This window comes from Aspergillus puulaauensis, chromosome 5 (assembly GCF_016861865.1).
Source record: "Aspergillus puulaauensis MK2 DNA, chromosome 5, nearly complete sequence".
NCBI lineage: Eukaryota > Fungi > Ascomycota > Eurotiomycetes > Eurotiales > Aspergillaceae > Aspergillus > Aspergillus puulaauensis.
In genome coordinates, this window is record NC_054861.1 from 3,911,238 (window position 1) to 3,929,255 (window position 18,018).

The following is an 18,018-nucleotide window of genomic DNA, read 5'->3' on the forward strand; positions in this document are numbered from 1 at the left end:
TCGGCAGCTCCTCATAGAAGCAGGTAATGAGTATTTCCTGCCCATCATCCCTCTTCGACCTTCAAATACTATGGAACCTATCCTGGATACTCGCCAGCATCTCGGAGCCAGGCTCCAGAACGCGCACGAGGTCTCGCGCCGGACGAGTGACGAGACTCGCAATGCTCGTACCCAGCCTTGCCCAGGACGCTATATCAGCTCCCAAATGCGGAGTGCCCAGGAACATAATAGCCAGGATGCTGTTCCCGACATCTCTGATGTGTATTTCTGCGCTGGTCTGGGATAGACAAAGAGCATTCTGTGCAACTAAGCCGCCGAGACTGTGCGCGATGAAGATGATTTTGCGAGTTTCCTTGTCAAAGTTATTACCCAAAACTGTCCTGCGGCAATCGGAAGGAATGGTAAGAAAGGTAGATACCGTCTCTGTTTCACTCCTCACCCGCGCCAAAGACCCAAGCAGATTACTCGCGTGGTTATCGATCCCGAGCTGGGAAACGGGCTGCCAGAACTTAGCGACATCCGCATCGTATCCGAAGGTGAAAACACGCGCAGGGACATGGTTTCCGGTGCCTATATTGGCTGGCCAGTAAAATCCAGTGTCCTTATGGTGCCAGGTATCGCCAGCAGACCCGGTCAGGCCATGAACGAAGACGATACTAACACAGCAAAAACCGTCAGCCATGGAGGTCACCACTAAAGTTTTCCCAAGACGTATGTACATACTCCACCGCGGGTCCAGAAACCTCCGATGGCTCATGAAGTTGCTTCAGCCCATACTGTGATGTGGTGTTTCTCGGTACAACTGGGGGGCTGCGTCGTGATGCACGGTCGAAAAGACGCCGCAGCCGTTCGGGCATTGTGAGTGGGATAAAAGGTTGACCAGGAGGTAGAGATATTGTCCCTTCTTTCGGTGGTTCAGAAGGAATGGTCGTTTGTAATCCTCGTTGTTATTGTAACCAAACCGTCAACTTCAGGTTCAGCCTCAGACCCTTCTTCCTTCTGACATCTGTTCAGCTGCGGGGTCAGAATACGAAGCAAGTCAAGAAAAAGGCCGATCATTATCTAACATGTCGGACGGACCCCTTGCCAATGTGTCTGGGCGAGCAAGGCGAATGCACTGCCAGCTGGCTATCCAATAATAATCCAGTCAACTGCAAGGTCATCTCAGATATCTCGAAAGATGATGCTTATGGTTGGTAGGCATGGAAGCGAACTTGCAGGCCAGTCTCGCCTCTCGAATGCCTCCACAAATTCCATCCTTGACACTCTCGTGTGATCCACTTACCCAGCCCTTTGCCCCAAATACCTCTCCACCAGTTTGTCTCGTTGTCGGTGTTTGGATCATTGGCATCGGGCTCTGATTCAGTGTTAGCGCTGCCCCTCAGAGGGCGCCGCAAGATCAGAATTGGAAGAAAATCAGATCGCGATGCGACTGGAGCGGTGGCAGGGGCTGATCTGGGGAGTATTAGCGGCAGCTTGTGCCTGTGACTGAGACTCTGAGAACATAGCCTGGGGATCGGAATGAGGAATCGTATTTAGGGCATATATAAAGGCCCTAGATAGTGATAAACCCTCTTTACAGACTATAGCGACGAGGCCAGGCCCCATATCCAACAAGCATATGAATTCGCGATAACAGCTATTCGCCCAATCGCCCATCGTCAGCCCTGGCCACGAGTAAGTTGAGCCGGCCATCCTGCTGGCGCCTCTTCTTGATTACTGCTTGTATTATTCCTCCCATGCTCAAATACACCTAAGCTTTTGTAGCCAGTTCACTCTTACACCACTTGTAATATTCCTCACAATACTATGATACTTCTCAGGGTTACTTATAGTATCCCCGGGAATTAAACCCCTATAAGCAGTGAACTGGCGTTGTGTGTTAAATGATAATCAAAACTAGCCTTGGGGGTCATGTACATTGATGATATTATCTAAGAAGAGGTCTTTGCAAATGCAGCAGAGTCCACCCAGTCGGACCCAGAAACGCCCAGCCCTTCTCAGTCATACAGCTCTGGAAGCACAAGCAACTTCCAAAATGCATCGAACCCAAGAGTCTGTGTGTCGGCCACCGAACCGTTCTTTTCCTCTCGCATGGTGAACCCATTCCCAAGATAGGCGAAGCGGTTCGTTGACGGCGCAGGGAGTAGAGAGATCTCGTAGTCTTCCCAGCGAGGATTCCGCAGAGCCTCCATGTAGTGAAAGCTAGTGCCTCCGTAGATGGCAACCACGGGGCCGTTAGTCGTCCCCCGCTTATACCAGCTACGGCAGTTCCCAACCCATACTGTCCGTTCGAGGAACTTTTGCACGTGCTCGTAGTAGTCGTCTGTTGCTTCGCGGCTGATGGTGAGGCTTTTGATACGCTCGGTCTGGATCTTGTCAATGCATTTCCATATATAGATCCCCATCATTTGAATGCCCTGCACCAAGGAGCCGTTCGAGATAGGCGAACTCGGACCGATGAACGCTGGGGAATTATACGTCAGCCGCACTGTATAAGGTATATGGGATATAAGAACAGACTGAAGTAGTTTGGCAGGTCTGGGACCGCTAGCCCGAAGTATGATTTGGGAGGTTGACGCTCCCAGCGGTCCGTAAGATCCTCTCCACTCCGCCCGATGATGGGCATGCGAGGTCGAAATGTAGTATCGAATCCCGTTGCGCACACAATGACGTCGAATTCGAGAATCGAGCCATCTCGCGTCTGGATGCCATGCGGCGTGAAGCGCTCGAGATCATCCCAGCGAGTGTCCACATTGTCCTGCAAGAGCGCCTCAAGGTATCCCGGACCGGGCGTTTGGCGACGACACCCGACCGGAAACTGAGGGATAAGCAGGTCAGCAAGCGCCCGGCCTTTCTCAGTGTCGCCTAGCCGGTTGCGCATGGTGTTCGTAAATAGCTTACGAGCGGCCTTTTGCACCTCCGAAGCAGCATGCGTCCGCCGGAAATTCGTCAGGCGCCGGTCAATAAGGGAGCGGCAATGGCTGAGGCACGCTTCCGGATCTGTTTTAAACTTCTCCAGAACCTCAGGAGCGTAGTTGTAGTGCTCGTCCGTGGCAGGGTCGTCGCCAGTTGGCTCGTTGATTCCGGGTGCTGGCGAGATCCACGCATGGGATCGGATGAACGAGGTCAGTTGGGAGGCGCCTGGAGCGCAGGTTAGACATTATCGCTGCAACTGCCACGCGGGTCTGAATCCCACAAAAGGAAACTTGCCTTTGGCCAGCTGTGGGATGATTTGTATAGCAGATGAGCCGTTGCCGATGACCGCAATTCTTTTCCCAGAGTAGTCGTACGATTCGTCCCAAGCCGCGGAGTGAACCAGCTTCCCCTGGTAGCTATCGAGCCCTTTGACATCGGGCCATTTCCAATTGCTGTCATGGTAATAACGTCAGCCCTGACTGTAGTGGGGGGAACGCGCGCTGCGCACTTAAGCACCCCGCCTGCATTGACGAAGACGTCGCACTGGGTCTCGAATACACGGTCCCCGTTGCGTACGGTGAGTGACCATTTGCCTTGGACGTCGTCCCATCTCGCAAACTCGACAGCGTGCTTGTACTGAATATAGCGCTCCACGTCGTACTTGGCGGCGGTCTTCTTCAAGTAGCCATGTATCTGCTCGGATGTAGCGTAATAATTCGGCCACTCCAGGTTAGGCTCGAACGAATAGGCGTAGTTGTGAGCAGGGATGTCGCACTGGCAGCCGGGATATCTGTCGACTGCAGTTTAGTGACTATAACCTCCACAAGAGCTGACCTCGTTTAAACATACCGATTCTCGAGCCAGGTCCCTCCAAGATCAGCATTGCGCTCGTAGAGAACCAGCTCGGCACCACGATTCTGCATGCGTTGCGACCAAATGATGCCCATGAGGATGCCCGAGTAGCCGGCCCCTAGACACACGACGCGCAGTGGGCGACGAGAGTGAATTGGCTCTTCGCGGAGCTCGTACGACGATGCGGATGATTTTCCATTGGGCTCCAGGGCCAAGTCCGGCACTTCAGCCACCTCGGGGGCAGGGATATTGGTTGTAGACGGCATGTTCGACGGGTGGTGATGTGCTATACGAGCGCCCAGCAGTTCTCAACGGCATGTAACACTTTATCACTGTACGCTGAGGCTTGTCAATAGCAATGGCAATGGCGCGATGCGATACGCTGGTCTGTGCTCGGTACTCGATCTCCGGATCGCCCGCTGATCAGACCGGGGGAACTGCGGGGAACCAGGCGAACCCTCGGCAATGGTTGACACCGACACAGTATATGGAGAGCAGTTCGGAACTACATTGACGAAGCTGCATCATACCACACGCAAACATGGTCCCATTCACGACGCCATGGTCTGGTACCGCGCCCCCATCACGCAACCAGCCCCATCTAGAGCGGACACCGCCGCCATCCCAGGTGCCGTCGCGCGGGCAGGTGAAACGGCCACCCACACGCTGTAAAACGTGCACCGCCTGTCGAGTCAGAAAGGTAGATAGCTACTTGAGCTCTCCGCTACAGGCATGCATCGCTTGCTAACACAGCCCTAGGTCAAATGTGACGGTAGGTCGCCACATTGCGGCTCCTGCGAAAATGCGGGGCGGCGTTGTGTTTACCCACAGGATGCACGATACCAGAACAAACCTACCCGGGCAGAGATTCAGAGACTGGAAGCACACATAGATTCCATATGGGAAGCCGTGCACGAGCGGGACGCAGGGGCTGCTGCTGCACATGCCAGGGAACCCGCAGGAACCGAACGGCCAGGCCAGGCCATGAGAGCCGCCACGCCATCTCCAGCACAACCGCTGGTGGCCCCCGCAGAGCGTCCTGAAAACGAAAGTCTGCCCAACGAAACAGAGAGAAGCCACCAGGATCTGTCACCGGCCGAAATGAACATCGTGGGAGTGCTTGGCCAGGACGGCGAACTGGTTGTGCACGGAGTGTCCAGCATGCACTACAACCAGCACAACCAGCACAATCAGCAGCAGGAACTGCGCATGTCAGTCGATTCCCGCACGGAGACTACCCCAGAGGAAGACGAATCCTCGAAGAGGCAGCGAGAGCAGCTCCAGCAGGTCAGCAAGGCACGGCTGGTCGCCAATGCGGCCTTCCAGCGTCAGCGTGAATCCGTATTGCTGCGCAATCCCAGCGTTACACAGGACGCGAACTTTGGCTGCGCGGACCCCGACACAGCACTGCACCTGCTAGATATCTATTTTAACCGAATTCACTTTACGTACCTCTTCAGCTACCGGCCTGCAATCATGGACAGCCTCATTACCAAAGGGCCATATTGCAACATGCTCTTGCTCACGGCGGTCTACTTTTCGAGTAGTATGTTCAGCGACCGGGCTGCAGTGCGTGCGCAGCGCGACCAGTTCTATGCCTCATTCCAGCTCGCCCTCATAGACCACATGGACCAGCCCAGTGTTCCCTCAGCAGTCGCCCTGCTCCTCTGTGGTGCCGCGTTGGTCTCGTGCGGCCGTCTAAGCGCGGGCTGGGTAACGAGCGGGATTGCCTATCGCATGATCCTCGACCTGGGCTGCCATTTCGTGCTGGACTGTCATCGCCAGAATCTCCCCGATGAAATGATCCTACTCACCGATATCGAGGTGGAGATGCGCAAGCGGCTTTACTGGGGAGGCTATCTAGTTGACGCCACGCAGTCCCTATACCTTGGGCGACTGCCGTACCTGCACACTGTGCCAGCGCGCGTGCCGCAGGTGTTCTTGGACACGTACGAGGAGCTCGACGTGTGGGCACCGTACGTGGATACCATGTCCGCCTCCCCCGAGGTCAATACTGTTCTCAGTGCCTACGCTCCGCAGCCAGCGTACGCGGTCTCCACGTTTATGGCGATGCTGCGGTTGCTGGAGATATCATCGCGACTAGTGCACAGCTTCTACAACATCGACAGTCTTCGCCAGGCCAGGCAGGTGATTCGAGACGCCCGCGGCAAAATCGAGGACGACCTGGGACGATGGTACGCATCGCGCGCGAAGCATCTGCGCTTCAACCCCAAGGCCGACAAGGAACCGACACCACCTCCGCACCAGCTAACTCCATTGTATGTACTATGATGAGCCTCCCCCGGGTGAAGCACACTTTAATTCCTCTTAGGACCACATATCACACGCTCACCATCCTTCTTCACCGTCCATTCCTGGCCAACCGGTATCTGAGCACCCATATTAACGAGGAGGAGCGCGCTGTAGGCGAGCAGGCCAGTATTCAGGCTGCGGGGGAGATATACCATCTTCTTCGAAGATACGACGCGGCGTTTACGATGCGCCGCGCACCGTACCTTATTTCGTATGCTGCCCACTCGGCGCTGCTGGTGTTGCTCGCCCAGGGCCCGGCCGCACGGGATCAGGTCCTCGATAGAATTTCCTTTCTGTGGCGTGCGCTCGGAGATCTGCAGAGCGGTGGCAACTACGGTCTGAAGAAGCCAATCGAGAGCCTGTCAGCATTGATGACCAAGCTGGGAATTAGTACACTCGAGCAGGGGAACGGCAACGCGAGGGACTCCATGCATCCGGGAGGGACTCACTGCCCGGTACCGACGGAGCAGTTCTCGTTCGGCAACGACGGCGAGCTGTATGAGAGCCAGTGGAGTAGATTCCAGCAACATGATTTGTTCAGCGGAAGCATGGACTGCGCGTTTCCCAATTCTGGCCTGGATGGTGTGGACTGGCTGCTGAACGACATTTCCTGGGTGTCGGCCACGGGGTTGGAAGGGCAGAGGCCCGTATAGGTACATCGGCAAGGAAACTATATATAAGCCCAGTGAGTGGCATCCCACGGCATACGACGTAACATGGCCATCTGTAATCTATATATTCTCCACAGCCGGGTGCCGGTTAAGCACGTATTAGAAGGAATATGTAGGGAGTGGAGTCCACCTGGAGAAATATATAACGCCCCTGTTCGAGGAGACACAATCATTCTCAAATTCAATTTAGATACTCAACTACCAAGCATGGCTACTACGCCTAGCCGCCTACACAGCCTTGCTCTCGTGCTCCTCCATGCCGTCGTTCTCCAGTGCTCTGGTCTCACTCGTCTGATGAATATGGCCAGCAACATAGTCAACCGAGCTCTGATCGAGATCAGGCACAAACCAACACAGGAAAAGCGCGCTCCCGGCGAAAATGAGGCTGACATAAATAACCGTCCGATATGCTTCCGAGTGAGCCTCCCTCCACCCATCTTCCAGAGTAGCGATCATTGACTCCTGTAATCCCGGCACATTGGCGCCCGTCAGGGTGGCAGACCCCTGCAATGCAGATATGAGATCGGGAATCGACGAAGCCGGAAGGTTTACCTCGCTCGCCGCGCGTTCCATGTACTGAGGCTGCGTAGACTGCAGCCGGTTGCGAAGGGCCGTGGAGAAGATTGCGGTGCCCACTGAGCCGACGAACTGACGAACAGTTCCACAAAGCCCGCCAGCTGCGCCAATTTCGTCCTGCGAACGCAGAGGAAACGTCGACGTTACTAGGGCAATTCCTTCATTTGAGCCAATGGCAAAGCATCCAAGTGCCGCTAACGCGACTGTGAGGTCCAGGTTCAAGGGGTTGGTTCCTGCTGCGGCAAGCAGGGGAGCCGCTGCGAATGCTGTGAGGACGGAGCCACGGCGCGCACCGATTGCCTTTCCAATGAGGCCGCCGGACAGCTGGCCAAATACAAAGAGGAGGATCAGAACGGAGCTCAGTGTATTGCGATCCTCGACGCTCTTGCCAGGATAGAGGATGGAAACGGCGTCGGGCCAGACAAGGCTGAATCCATAGTAGGTAGCAGACCCGATGCCAGTCAGCCATGCAGATGCCTGGAATGGGAGGTTCTTCCACAGGTAGACTGGGATGAATGGCTCGACGTTCGGCAGAGGGATATAGACCTCCCAGATGCCGAATAGGACCAGTGTCGCGACACCGCCAATTATAGTCCCCAGAACTTCAGAGCTGTCCCAGGGATACGTGTGCCCACCCCAAGTTAAGCCGAGCAGCAGGGTTACCAGCCCGCCCGCGTATAGAAGCAGACCAATCCAGTCAAAATGTAACAGAAGGTCCTTTGCCATTCGCCGTCGGTGGAGCATCTTGAACGTGGGTGGGTAGTAGAAACAATACCAGCATATCATGGCAAGCCCGTTAATGCCAATCAACAGATGGAATGCACCCCGCCAGTGTACTGAGGTATTCGTCTAGACATTTATATTGGCTTAGCTTTGGCGGGCGCATCAAGGCATCGCGTAGAACAACTAACCTGGAATGACAATGCCACCTTTGCGGCCAAGGGGTTTGCAGGGAACGAGTAAAGGTACTGCCCAGATGCAGCAACGAAGCGCCATCGCATCGGCACGAGCTCCCCGATAACCCAGAAGAAGGAGACACCAAATCCTTTGGATACACCAAAGAAGGCCTGTGAGACGATTATTTGATTGACGGACTGTGCGGTCGCCCCCAAGATCGACCCTATTAGAGCAAGGCCGGAGCCGATGATGAAGAACCAACGACGGCCGAAAATATCGCTCAACGAGCCGATTATTTGGATTGTAATGGCGGATAGAAGAACATTCATGAGTGAGGCATACTGGGCAGGTTTAGCTCGGGCTCAAGAAATGGACCAGCAGCACCAGTCAGAGAACGATTTCGTACAACAATATTCGGACTAGGCCCTAGATCCTGGTTGATATCCGACATGACCGGAGCTGCCAGGGCAAAGCCCCCGACTGTCCCGGCGAATGTGAGACCCATCGCAGAATATGTGCCAATGAAGGACGGGCTGATCCAGTAGCTCTTGGGTACGCTGGAAAAATCGCGACCCTGTGCCTCTCTGGTCCTGTCGTCGCTGTGCTCTAGGACCTGTGGCAACGGGCCTTCCTCCAGATGGAGTGTTTCCGTATCTGGCTTAGGTGGCATGCTGAATGCTCTCCAACGAACGGAGCAGATGATGTGAAGTTTGTGGTAGAACAGCTGGCCAGAGACCAAGTGCGACCACGTTAAATACGCTATCAAGGCAGCTTCCCCGCAGAATCTGACCCCAGTTGTTTACCGACTAAGGGGCTCGAGGCCGGGGCCCCATAACCCTCCACAGTTTGCAACTGGGCACAGTAAACGCATGTCCGGGGCCCTTATCTGATATCCGGCGTCTCAACCCCGATAGAGCCTGATATTACAATACCTTGTGTCTCGTTATCTATGATGGCCAAATTAATACCGTGGATCCTCTTTTTGAGTGAAACTTCCGCCTTTTGCGCGGATATGTCGAGAGCAGTACGCTTCAATCAAGAGCTAGACAGCACACCCGTTTCCTGGATGGGGAGGGTAAGCATTCGCTGGGCTACGTCAATCTGTTTCGGTGCCAACCGGACATCCACCGCCGAAGGCCGACATCCTGGAACTCGAGTTGCGGCAAGGTTGGCGCGGATCATATATGTATTATATGTACCTCTATGTAGTATGATATGATACAAGTGCGGGCGAAGAACTACTTGTACAGCAACATTGAATCATTCACCCAAGGCATGACCTTTATCATCATCATGCCGGCACCATATTCACAAGCGGTTTTCTTGGGTCCCGCGCCAGACGCCTACCCTCAATGGGAAAAATACGTCAAAGAGGGCTTCCTGGCGAGTCTATCAAGTGATGCGCCTGGCTCTCGAGCGGCGGCGTACAATATAATCCCGAACCCCATGGGACGCCTACCCCCCGATGATAGCACCTCGCTCATCCTCCTAGAAAGTGAAAATCTGCGATGCCTACAAAGGGACGACCTGCATGCGTTGACACAGCTTAGCGCGTCACCGGTCGATAGCAGATCATATGAACGTATTGAATCATTCGATCCACTTGGGTTGGGTCCGGTCGGTTAGTCGTTTGGGAGAATTACTTTGCGCGTACTATTGGAAATGGAGCTGACAACCCTATTGATACGCCGGGCCCATTTATCCTTCAGGCTGAAGCCGACCCGGCCGATATTGACGAATATATCGAGTATGTCCTGGCCTGATACCCACGAGGACTCGAATGGCTGACATGGAAATTCAGGTTCTATCGGGAAGATCATGCCCCGATGATGGCGAAGCATCCGGGATACCTACGCACCACGTTGTACCGCCTAAAGGGTGTACAGGAGGGACAGGTTGATGACCCAGCTCCTCTCATGATAATTCATGAGTTTCGACATCTTGAGGGACTCGGTGGCCAGATTACCAAAGACAGCATTGAAACCGAGTTCGCTAAACGGGTGTTTTCTAAGGTTAGATCGATGAAGGCCAGGACGATGAAGCTCGTCTATGCTCATGATCGTTGATGTGAATATATTTGAAACTAGAGGACGTCTTGCGGGCATTACTAAGGACCAGGGTTGCAATGCTATGACAGACCCTCCCCGAAAGATTTCCGTTAGCGCATTCTAAATAGTCCTCGGTGGTTTTAATATGATAACCGGGATCTTTGACATGCCATATACAGTTTTGGCTGAGGCTCAGGGTTGATTCGCGTAGATAACGTACCGTGATCGCACGCAAGTAAAAGAGCACCGAGGTTCGCTCAGAGAATCCAGAGTAGGAGTGATGGAAATGCACCTCTGTATAACTGTCTGATATAACTAACTTAAATGACTTATACTACTTAAAAAGCCGCTGGATGTGACCGGTGCTGCTCTCCATATCAACATGACCATAAAGCGTACGGACTTGGTTGGTGGTGACGGCAAGAGTCGCGATATTCATACACATTCTCTTCAGAGGTTGAAATCCACCACTCCCCTGCCGACTGCCTCTCCTCGTCTAACCTTCTCGACCGCCTCTGGCAGCTGATCGATAGAATATAACGTATGGTCGCCGGCGATCTTGCCCGCAGAAGCGTACTGCAAGGCCATGGCAATATCGCTACGGCCGCCGACGACAGAGCCCCGGATGGTCAGACCTTGGGTAATATATTTCTTGGGGTCGGCACCGACAGTGACACCGTCCTTCCGTGCTGCAGTACGCGGTTAGCCTGTCCCTGCGGCGAGATCGGGTCCTAGACGGATATCAAAGACTCACGAAGCCCAACACACGTAACCACAGCGCCGACTCTGGTGCCAGAATAGGCTATGGAGTCTGGATATGATCCACCAGCCGTGACAAAGACCCCATGGGCTCCAATACCATCGGCAATTTGAATCACATCCGCAACGGGATCAGGAGAGGCCTTGAAATCGACAAAAGCTGCTGCACCCTTTTCAAGGGCTAGTTTCTGCCGTTCGACACCTGTGTCGACCACAATGGGCCGCAAACCCATCGCTGCTGCCACCTGCACACCTTGGATGCCAACGCCACCACCTCCGCCAGGAAACACTGCCCAGTTATTCACTTTGAGACTTGCCTGTCTCAGGGCACGATACATTGTGCCTGTGGAACACATGATCGGGGCGGCTGTGTAATCGTCCACTCCCTCTGGAATGCGTTGCGTATAATGGGCGGGCGAGGTGATATATCTGCCGAATTGCATCAGTTAACGATTGCGGGAGTGCATAGTCTCCAATTGATGCCGAATGGATGGCCATACTGCTGGTAGGTACTAATTTCGACTGTGTCAGACTATCTTCATCTCGCAGCATCCAGCCGCCCTCACCGAGGATTGCTCACCCTGTTTTATGAAGCCCACAAAGCACCGCCTTGCGACAGTAGGACTCCTTGTCGTCCAAGCAAAGCTCGCAGTCTCCGCAAACCGACCACCGTGGTTTCATGCCGGCGCGCTCCCCAACCTTCCAATTGGTCACATTGGATCCCACCTTCACCACTACACCGGCTCCCTCGTGGCCTGGCGACCGGACCCCAAAGGTTGACATCGGAGGGGTTCCCAAGTCCGCCATGGCGAAATGCAGGTCTGAGTAGCATATCCCCGTGGCATTCAGTCGTATTAATAGCTCGTCGGGGCCTTAGAATTGTGAGCATACGGGGTGACTGAGACCCAAACACGCGGATGCGCTGCATGTGGGACCTACCTGGGTCAGGAACTGGAACCATCTGGACCTCTACATGAAAGTCGGGCCCCTCGTTCACAATCACACCAGCTTTGCACTCCTTGGGGATGTTAAAGGTGGGCGCTGGCTTTTCATCTTTCTCGGCGACTTTAGAACGGAACAGATAGGACATTGTGGCGAATTCCGGTGCGGATGGGTAACTTCACATTTGGTATTAGGTCAGACTATTTGACCCTTTTATGGCCACTGTAGCAGAAGAACGCTTTGGATTGGGGTTACAGACAGCCGCTTCGAAGTGGGTAGTCAGGGAGGCCCTGTCGGAGGTTGTTCTCCGATGGGGACTACGACTATTGCCGTCCACTGAGGGGGCAGATCCGGACAGGATTTCTGATCCTCGGCCCTAGAATTGTGTCCGATTGGTGACATTCTTTATTGTTTTGAGTAGCGAGATGGAGAACCCTACTGTTGGTGTTACCTCGGACGAGACTAACAATCAGATAAACCTGCCAGGCCAGTCCTCAACACCACCCAGATACCTGTACACGGCCGAGGAATCTAGATCTTTGCATCGCGGATCGCCGCTGGCCCCTTTGAAGGTTTGCAATCCAGCATCGCCCAGCGCCAGCCTTGACCCGACCTCCTTTGCCATGTCAATGGCCAATCCAAAGTCCTTGCAATGTAACTGTATTTTAAACCCCGGGACGTAGTTATTTGATGAAGGAGCGTCGCGGAGAACCCCCGGAACTGGGTTGAAGCGGTCCATAATTGTACTCTGCGCTGCGCCGGCAGAGAATACATTGGCGAGCACGCGCGCATCCAGGCCCGCTCGCATCCCCAGATTCATCGCCTCGGAGCCAGCTATGAATATTATTCCTCCAAGATAGTTGTGAGCTAGCTTGGCCGCCAGTCCCAACGTCGGCCCGCCGCAGGGAATGATTTTTTGCCCCATGTTTGCCAAAATGCCTTGCAGGTGGGGCAGCGTTGGGTCATTTTCGCCGCATCCGAGAAAGAAGGAAAGCTGGCCGTTGTCTGCTCCGATTGTTCCACCACTGACAGGTGCGTCGTAGAATCGAGCGGACGGGAAGTTTGTCGCGATATAGTCTCTGACGGCCAAGCAGGTGGCAATGTCAATCGTCGAGCAATCTACAAGAACCTTGTTGGATATATCAGCAGCACATATGCCGTGTGGCGTGCTCAGGTATACGTCTCGCACGTGTGATCCTTCTGGGACCATGGTGAATATGATATCCTGGAACTCGGTCAGATCAATGGGCACTCTGATCGCGCCCCTTGCGGAAAGTTCCATGATGGGAAGAGACCGACAGATATTTCGGATACTTCTTTCGCGCTCGTCGATTTGCGCACAGTATCGGGGTGCTCGGAATGCAAGTCATCCATCAGCCCGTCAACCACGTCGTAGACATAGATCTTGGAGTCTCCGGAAAGCCGTTTGGCGAGGTTGGCAGCCATGCCACGTCCCATGGCGCCGAGCCCGATGAACCCGATATTGGCATCCCCCGTAGCAGACATTTTGCTGAGGTCAATATTTCTAGATGGGTCGATCAATCCAAGTATCTTGGCCGTGTATTGTCTTTGTATCTGCGTTGCGTTTCACTTTATAAGTCCCGTCTATGACCTTCGCCTCGGGGAAAGGGACATGGAAAACGACCACCGCACCGCGCGTTCATGTCCGACGCGACGGTCAGTGGGCGATAGCAGTGCCGAGCTGCCATGTCAAGGTCCGCTGGGCAGAACTGCTTATAAAGGGATTGGAAAAATGTCATGTTGCTTGTCTCGACGACCCCAATGTTTCTTTAACTCCGGAGAGCCATAAACTATTTCAATTAATCCTCAACTGCCACCTTCTCCAAGCTGCCAAAATTGATCTCCCACCCGGACCGTCATTCAGATAGCCAAACCAAAAATGGGAATAACAATAATTCGCAATTCCACCGGCACGGGACGCCAGACAACAGCCAAAGGCCCGCCTGAGTACTTTACCGGCGATGTTTGGGCGGATGTGGCCTACGCCGACAGCTCGATATGGGTCGGCAATGTCACTTTCACACCCTGTGCCCATACCAATTGGCACACGCATGAAAGGGGACAGTTTCTGCGGATCTTGGCCGGCTCTGGGTGGATATGTGACAGGGGTGGGAACCCACAGAGGGTAAACGTCGGAGATAGCATTTGGTGTCCCCCGGGGACAACGCACTGGCATGGTGGCGATGATGGCAGCTACATGACACACTTGGCGATTGCCTTTGGAAAGTCTGAGTGGTTGGAGCCTGTTTCGGAGGTCGATTATGCGAGTAAAAATGACTAGGGTGATGAGGCTTATCGAGCTTGGGTCTACGAGTTGAATTTAGTGGACGGAGCTGTATCTGCGCCTGAGCGTTTCCTCCCTACACATCCGGTGGTAGCCTGTACCCCGGATTCTGTTATGTATGGCACACTATAGTACCGAATAGAAAAATGATACCCCGCGTCCCCGGCTTTGCGCTTCCCCACAGTTTCTCTCTGTTTCTGGTAGGCTGTTGACATATATGCCGCTCAGCTACCTAAACCAAGACAGCTCCTAGCACTATTTCGTTGAGTTCACTGCTTGCAAACACGGGAATGATGGCTTCCAACACGGGTAATGTATTCAACTTTGTCATTGTCTTCGTGGCAGCCTTGGGATCGTTTACCTTTGGGTTCAGCAATGCAGTGGTGGGAGGGGTCTTTGGCCTCCCGTCTTTCTTTGCGTATTTCAACATATCATTGCAGTCCCAGAGTGCACAAGTCAACCAGATAATTGGAGGTGAGTGGCAAAGAAAGACCGACTACTTGTCAAGTGTGTATTGAGACAGGGCGGGCAGCTCAAAACGGCCTTTTCTTCGGGGGAGGCTTCATGGGATGTTTTATCGTCGCATATCTCCCTGACCGAATCGGACGGATCCGCAACATCCAACTAACCTGCGTGACCTGCGTCATCGGAAGTATCCTACAAGGGGCAGCAACGCACATTGCAATGTTGCTTGTCGGGCGCTTTTTAACTGGCCTGGGAGCCGGCATGGTAAATTGTAGCATCCCTCTCTATCAGGCCGAGGTGTCACCACCCAAGCAACGCGGCCGCATGGTGGGATCCCATGGCGTGATGCTCAGCGCTGGGTTTGCCTTCGCAGGGTGGGCAGGCTACGGTTGCTATTATGAACCAAACCACGACATTCAGTGGCGATTATTGCTCTGTCTCCAAGTTGTCAGCCCCGCAATTCTCCTGGCTGTGACCCCCTGGTTACCGGAATCGCCACGGTGGCTGGTCCTGAACGACAAAACAGACCTTGCCTTCCGAACCCTGAAAAGGCTTCACCAGACTGCTGGAGATAGCGACGACACTGTTGCCCGCGAAGAGCTCATCCAAATTTTCGCCCAGATTGAACTAGAGAAGGCCAAGTCGCGGAGCTTGATATCAATGCTGCAAATACCGTCTTATAGAAGGCGCTTGCTGACGGGGTTTTTCATACAGTTCCTGTGCCAGAGTTCTGGGGTCACGGTAATCAACAACTACTCGGTGATGCTATACACAATGCTCGGTATACCTAGCGACGTTCAACTACTTATCTACGCAATCTGGCTCACTTGGTCCTGTATATCAAACCTCATCGGTAGTCTGATTGTCGACAGGCTTGGTAGAGTCCTGATGTTTAAGATTGGATTTGTAAGTTCCACTGCAAAAGCTCGCAGTTCGCTGATGGCTCTACCTGTTGACACTAACCATGTACAGGTCTCCTCCGTGGTTGCGCTTTCCATATATACGGGATTGATGAGTGTCTACAGCTCGCAAGAGAGCAAGGTCGGAAGCGGCGCTGCGCTGGCATTTGCGTTCCTTTTTCTGGGTTGCTTCGGCATATTCGTCGACGCAGTGTCTTACATCTACGTGGGGGAGATATTCCCTCTGTTCATGCGGGCAACGGGCATCAGCTTCTCGATATCCGGTTGGTTCAGCGCGGCGCTGGTCTACAATGAAGTTGCTGCTACTGCGTTCAACCAAATCGGCTGGAGGTACAATCTGGTTTTCATCTGCATTACCGTCGTGTCATTGCCCGTCATCATTTTTCTATTGCCGGAGACGAAGAACCTGCCCCTAGAGGAAGTGTCACGACTATTTGGCGATGAGGTTGCCCTTGGCGCTGGCCACATGACAGCTGAAGACAAGGAGCGTATTGTGGAAAGTCTTGTGAGAAGGGGGGCGAAGGGCGACGTTGTTCAGCAGTTGGTCGGTACAGCCGTTGAAATTGAAAGGCTTTAGAGAACGACGATTAAATGTGTCTCCATACAACTGTCTCCGTTAGCCCTGGTCCCGCCCTGCAACTCGCTGTGGATTGTGACTAGTTAAGAAATGAGTTAATTGACAATTAGACGACGACGTTCGGAAGTAGCCGTATCTGTGTCAGTCTACTTTAGCTAAACTGCTGCACTTGCCGCACCGCGGGCTAGCATGTTTATTCCATATTTTGTCAGTCCATGTTCCGTAATTCGTAAATTTCATAAGAATGCAGAAACCATCCAACATCCGGAGAACTACGGCCGGAGGCTGGCAGACCGCGCATTTGCCCCGCAACACTTTGTCCGAGGAAGAAGCCAGGAGGAGTGACTAGACCGACACTTCTGGCGATGGGTGGTCATGGCAAGCCTTCAGAACACGTATATTATCGCAGTTCTCTGAGCCTGTTGGCAGTGGGGTAGCTTCATCGCGCTTTACCTGGGAGACCGGCCACAGATTCATTCACAGCATATGCAAGAATTCCGGTTGATTGCAAAGACTCATGATGCAGCCTTTCAGAACCATTCTTCCCAACGACGCAGTTTTGACGGGACTGCATAACATTCCAGCCCGCTCATCCAACGCTGGGGAACACCGCCCGCTTGTCATTCTCCTCCATGGAGGTACATATGACTCGCAATACTTCGATGTTGATGCCAAATACGGCGCTTCGTTTACCAGCAACGCCCTGGGAGTTCCATGTGTGGCGCCTAATCGTCCCGGTTACCAAGACTCAACGTCTTTCTATCCCATTCCAAGCCACTCGAATTTTGCCCAGGAATACGGTCGCTCGCTGCATCGGAACATTCTCCCAACGGTGTGGTCCGAATTTGGGGAACCCCACGGGTGCAACTCCGTCGTCCTCTTATGCCACAGCATTGCCACTACGGGTGCGATTATAGCTGCCGGTTTGTATGCAACCGAGTCGCAGCCGCGGTACCCACTGTGTGGGGTTATTTGCTCTGGGTTTGGGACCCAGGAGGGCTGGATGCCGAGCGAGCCGCTGCAAGATGGAGAGGACATTCCAGCTCTGTTTCTGCCGCCGGGAGTGAAAGACAAAATGCTGCTTCAAGAAGGACTAGCTGATCCAGCCGTCTATGAACACAGCCACAGGCTGAATCACAAGACGACCGTTGAAGAATTCAAATCTATTCGTGACGTCTGGCATCCAGGTTGGAGAGAACTGGCCGCCGCGGTCAAGGTGCCGGTGATGTGGGCGCTCGCTGGCCGGGACACCGTTTGGAAGGCAAATCATGAACACTTGGCCGAGATCGTTGGTGCCTTTACGCGCAGTGAGAGGGTTGAGGGCAGTATCGTTCTAGGGGCACCACACAATATCGAACTGAGCTACTGGTCGCATGGATGGTACGCAAGGTGCTTCGGATTTGCTTTGGAATGCGCCGCTTCTTTTGCGAGGCCGAAAGCCTGAAGGCAATTGGCAGTGTTGTCGTGTATCTTGTTTTATCAAAACCCAACATTGAAAATACAAGACAGAATAGGTGGTTGCAAGTGGGGGTCTCAAAATTGGCGTTTCTTAAGCTCGCATGAGTTGGAATATATTACACAGTTATCACAATAATTAATTTTTATACACTTATTAACCACTTGTTAACTGCTTGATTAGGGTGGTTCGGGACTAGGGATTACGGATGTAGTTTATAATTAAAGGTTAGGATAGTTAGGGTTAGAGAGAATTACTACTCAAGGCCGTGTAATGTAATTAAAGATTTGCTTGCTAGCATACGAACCACGCTGATTC

General features: G+C 53.4%; 10 protein-coding genes across 10 annotated transcripts; 5 read left to right on the plus strand and 5 right to left on the minus strand.

Annotated features, from left to right (window-relative positions):
* Positions 1 to 61: 61 nt before the first annotated feature.
* Positions 62 to 857, minus strand: APUU_51515A (uncharacterized protein; the record flags this gene model as incomplete). Its single annotated transcript, XM_041706632.1, has 2 exons — positions 62 to 656; positions 724 to 857. The coding sequence occupies 2 exons, from the start codon at positions 855 to 857 to the stop codon at positions 62 to 64; spliced, it is 729 nt and encodes a 242-aa protein (XP_041558998.1).
* Positions 858 to 2,000: 1,143 nt separating this feature from the next.
* Positions 2,001 to 4,037, minus strand: APUU_51516A (flavin-containing monooxygenase; the record flags this gene model as incomplete). Its single annotated transcript, XM_041706633.1, has 5 exons — positions 2,001 to 2,467; positions 2,524 to 3,144; positions 3,214 to 3,371; positions 3,428 to 3,709; positions 3,769 to 4,037. 5 exons carry the CDS (start codon positions 4,035 to 4,037, stop codon positions 2,001 to 2,003), a joined length of 1,797 nt encoding a protein of 598 aa, XP_041558999.1.
* A 275-nt stretch (positions 4,038 to 4,312) lies between these two features.
* Positions 4,313 to 6,737, plus strand: APUU_51517S (uncharacterized protein; the record flags this gene model as incomplete). Its single annotated transcript, XM_041706634.1, has 3 exons — positions 4,313 to 4,471; positions 4,531 to 6,050; positions 6,104 to 6,737. 3 exons carry the CDS (start codon positions 4,313 to 4,315, stop codon positions 6,735 to 6,737), a joined length of 2,313 nt encoding a protein of 770 aa, XP_041559000.1.
* A 246-nt stretch (positions 6,738 to 6,983) lies between these two features.
* On the minus strand, positions 6,984 to 8,898 carry APUU_51518A (uncharacterized protein; the record flags this gene model as incomplete). Its single annotated transcript, XM_041706635.1, has 3 exons — positions 6,984 to 8,180; positions 8,243 to 8,569; positions 8,635 to 8,898. The coding sequence occupies 3 exons, from the start codon at positions 8,896 to 8,898 to the stop codon at positions 6,984 to 6,986; spliced, it is 1,788 nt and encodes a 595-aa protein (XP_041559001.1).
* A 623-nt stretch (positions 8,899 to 9,521) lies between these two features.
* APUU_51519S (uncharacterized protein) lies at positions 9,522 to 10,294 on the plus strand (the record flags this gene model as incomplete). Its single annotated transcript, XM_041706636.1, has 3 exons — positions 9,522 to 9,845; positions 9,938 to 9,975; positions 10,030 to 10,294. 3 exons carry the CDS (start codon positions 9,522 to 9,524, stop codon positions 10,292 to 10,294), a joined length of 627 nt encoding a protein of 208 aa, XP_041559002.1.
* Positions 10,295 to 10,726: 432 nt separating this feature from the next.
* On the minus strand, positions 10,727 to 12,125 carry APUU_51520A (zinc-dependent alcohol dehydrogenase; the record flags this gene model as incomplete). Its single annotated transcript, XM_041706637.1, has 5 exons — positions 10,727 to 10,965; positions 11,031 to 11,464; positions 11,536 to 11,547; positions 11,616 to 11,907; positions 11,975 to 12,125. The coding sequence occupies 5 exons, from the start codon at positions 12,123 to 12,125 to the stop codon at positions 10,727 to 10,729; spliced, it is 1,128 nt and encodes a 375-aa protein (XP_041559003.1).
* A 321-nt stretch (positions 12,126 to 12,446) lies between these two features.
* Positions 12,447 to 13,483, minus strand: APUU_51521A (NAD(P)-dependent oxidoreductase; the record flags this gene model as incomplete). Its single annotated transcript, XM_041706638.1, has 2 exons — positions 12,447 to 13,202; positions 13,277 to 13,483. 2 exons carry the CDS (start codon positions 13,481 to 13,483, stop codon positions 12,447 to 12,449), a joined length of 963 nt encoding a protein of 320 aa, XP_041559004.1.
* Positions 13,484 to 13,877: 394 nt separating this feature from the next.
* On the plus strand, positions 13,878 to 14,279 carry APUU_51522S (cupin domain-containing protein; the record flags this gene model as incomplete). The annotated part of the gene is made up of 1 exon (XM_041706639.1): positions 13,878 to 14,279. The coding sequence occupies one exon, from the start codon at positions 13,878 to 13,880 to the stop codon at positions 14,277 to 14,279; it is 402 nt and encodes a 133-aa protein (XP_041559005.1).
* Positions 14,280 to 14,966: 687 nt separating this feature from the next.
* On the plus strand, positions 14,967 to 16,244 carry APUU_51523S (uncharacterized protein; the record flags this gene model as incomplete). Its single annotated transcript, XM_041706641.1, has 2 exons — positions 14,967 to 15,653; positions 15,720 to 16,244. 2 exons carry the CDS (start codon positions 14,967 to 14,969, stop codon positions 16,242 to 16,244), a joined length of 1,212 nt encoding a protein of 403 aa, XP_041559006.1.
* Positions 16,245 to 16,761: 517 nt separating this feature from the next.
* On the plus strand, positions 16,762 to 17,688 carry APUU_51524S (alpha/beta hydrolase; the record flags this gene model as incomplete). The annotated part of the gene is made up of 1 exon (XM_041706642.1): positions 16,762 to 17,688. One exon carries the CDS (start codon positions 16,762 to 16,764, stop codon positions 17,686 to 17,688), a length of 927 nt encoding a protein of 308 aa, XP_041559007.1.
* Positions 17,689 to 18,018: the final 330 nt, after the last annotated feature.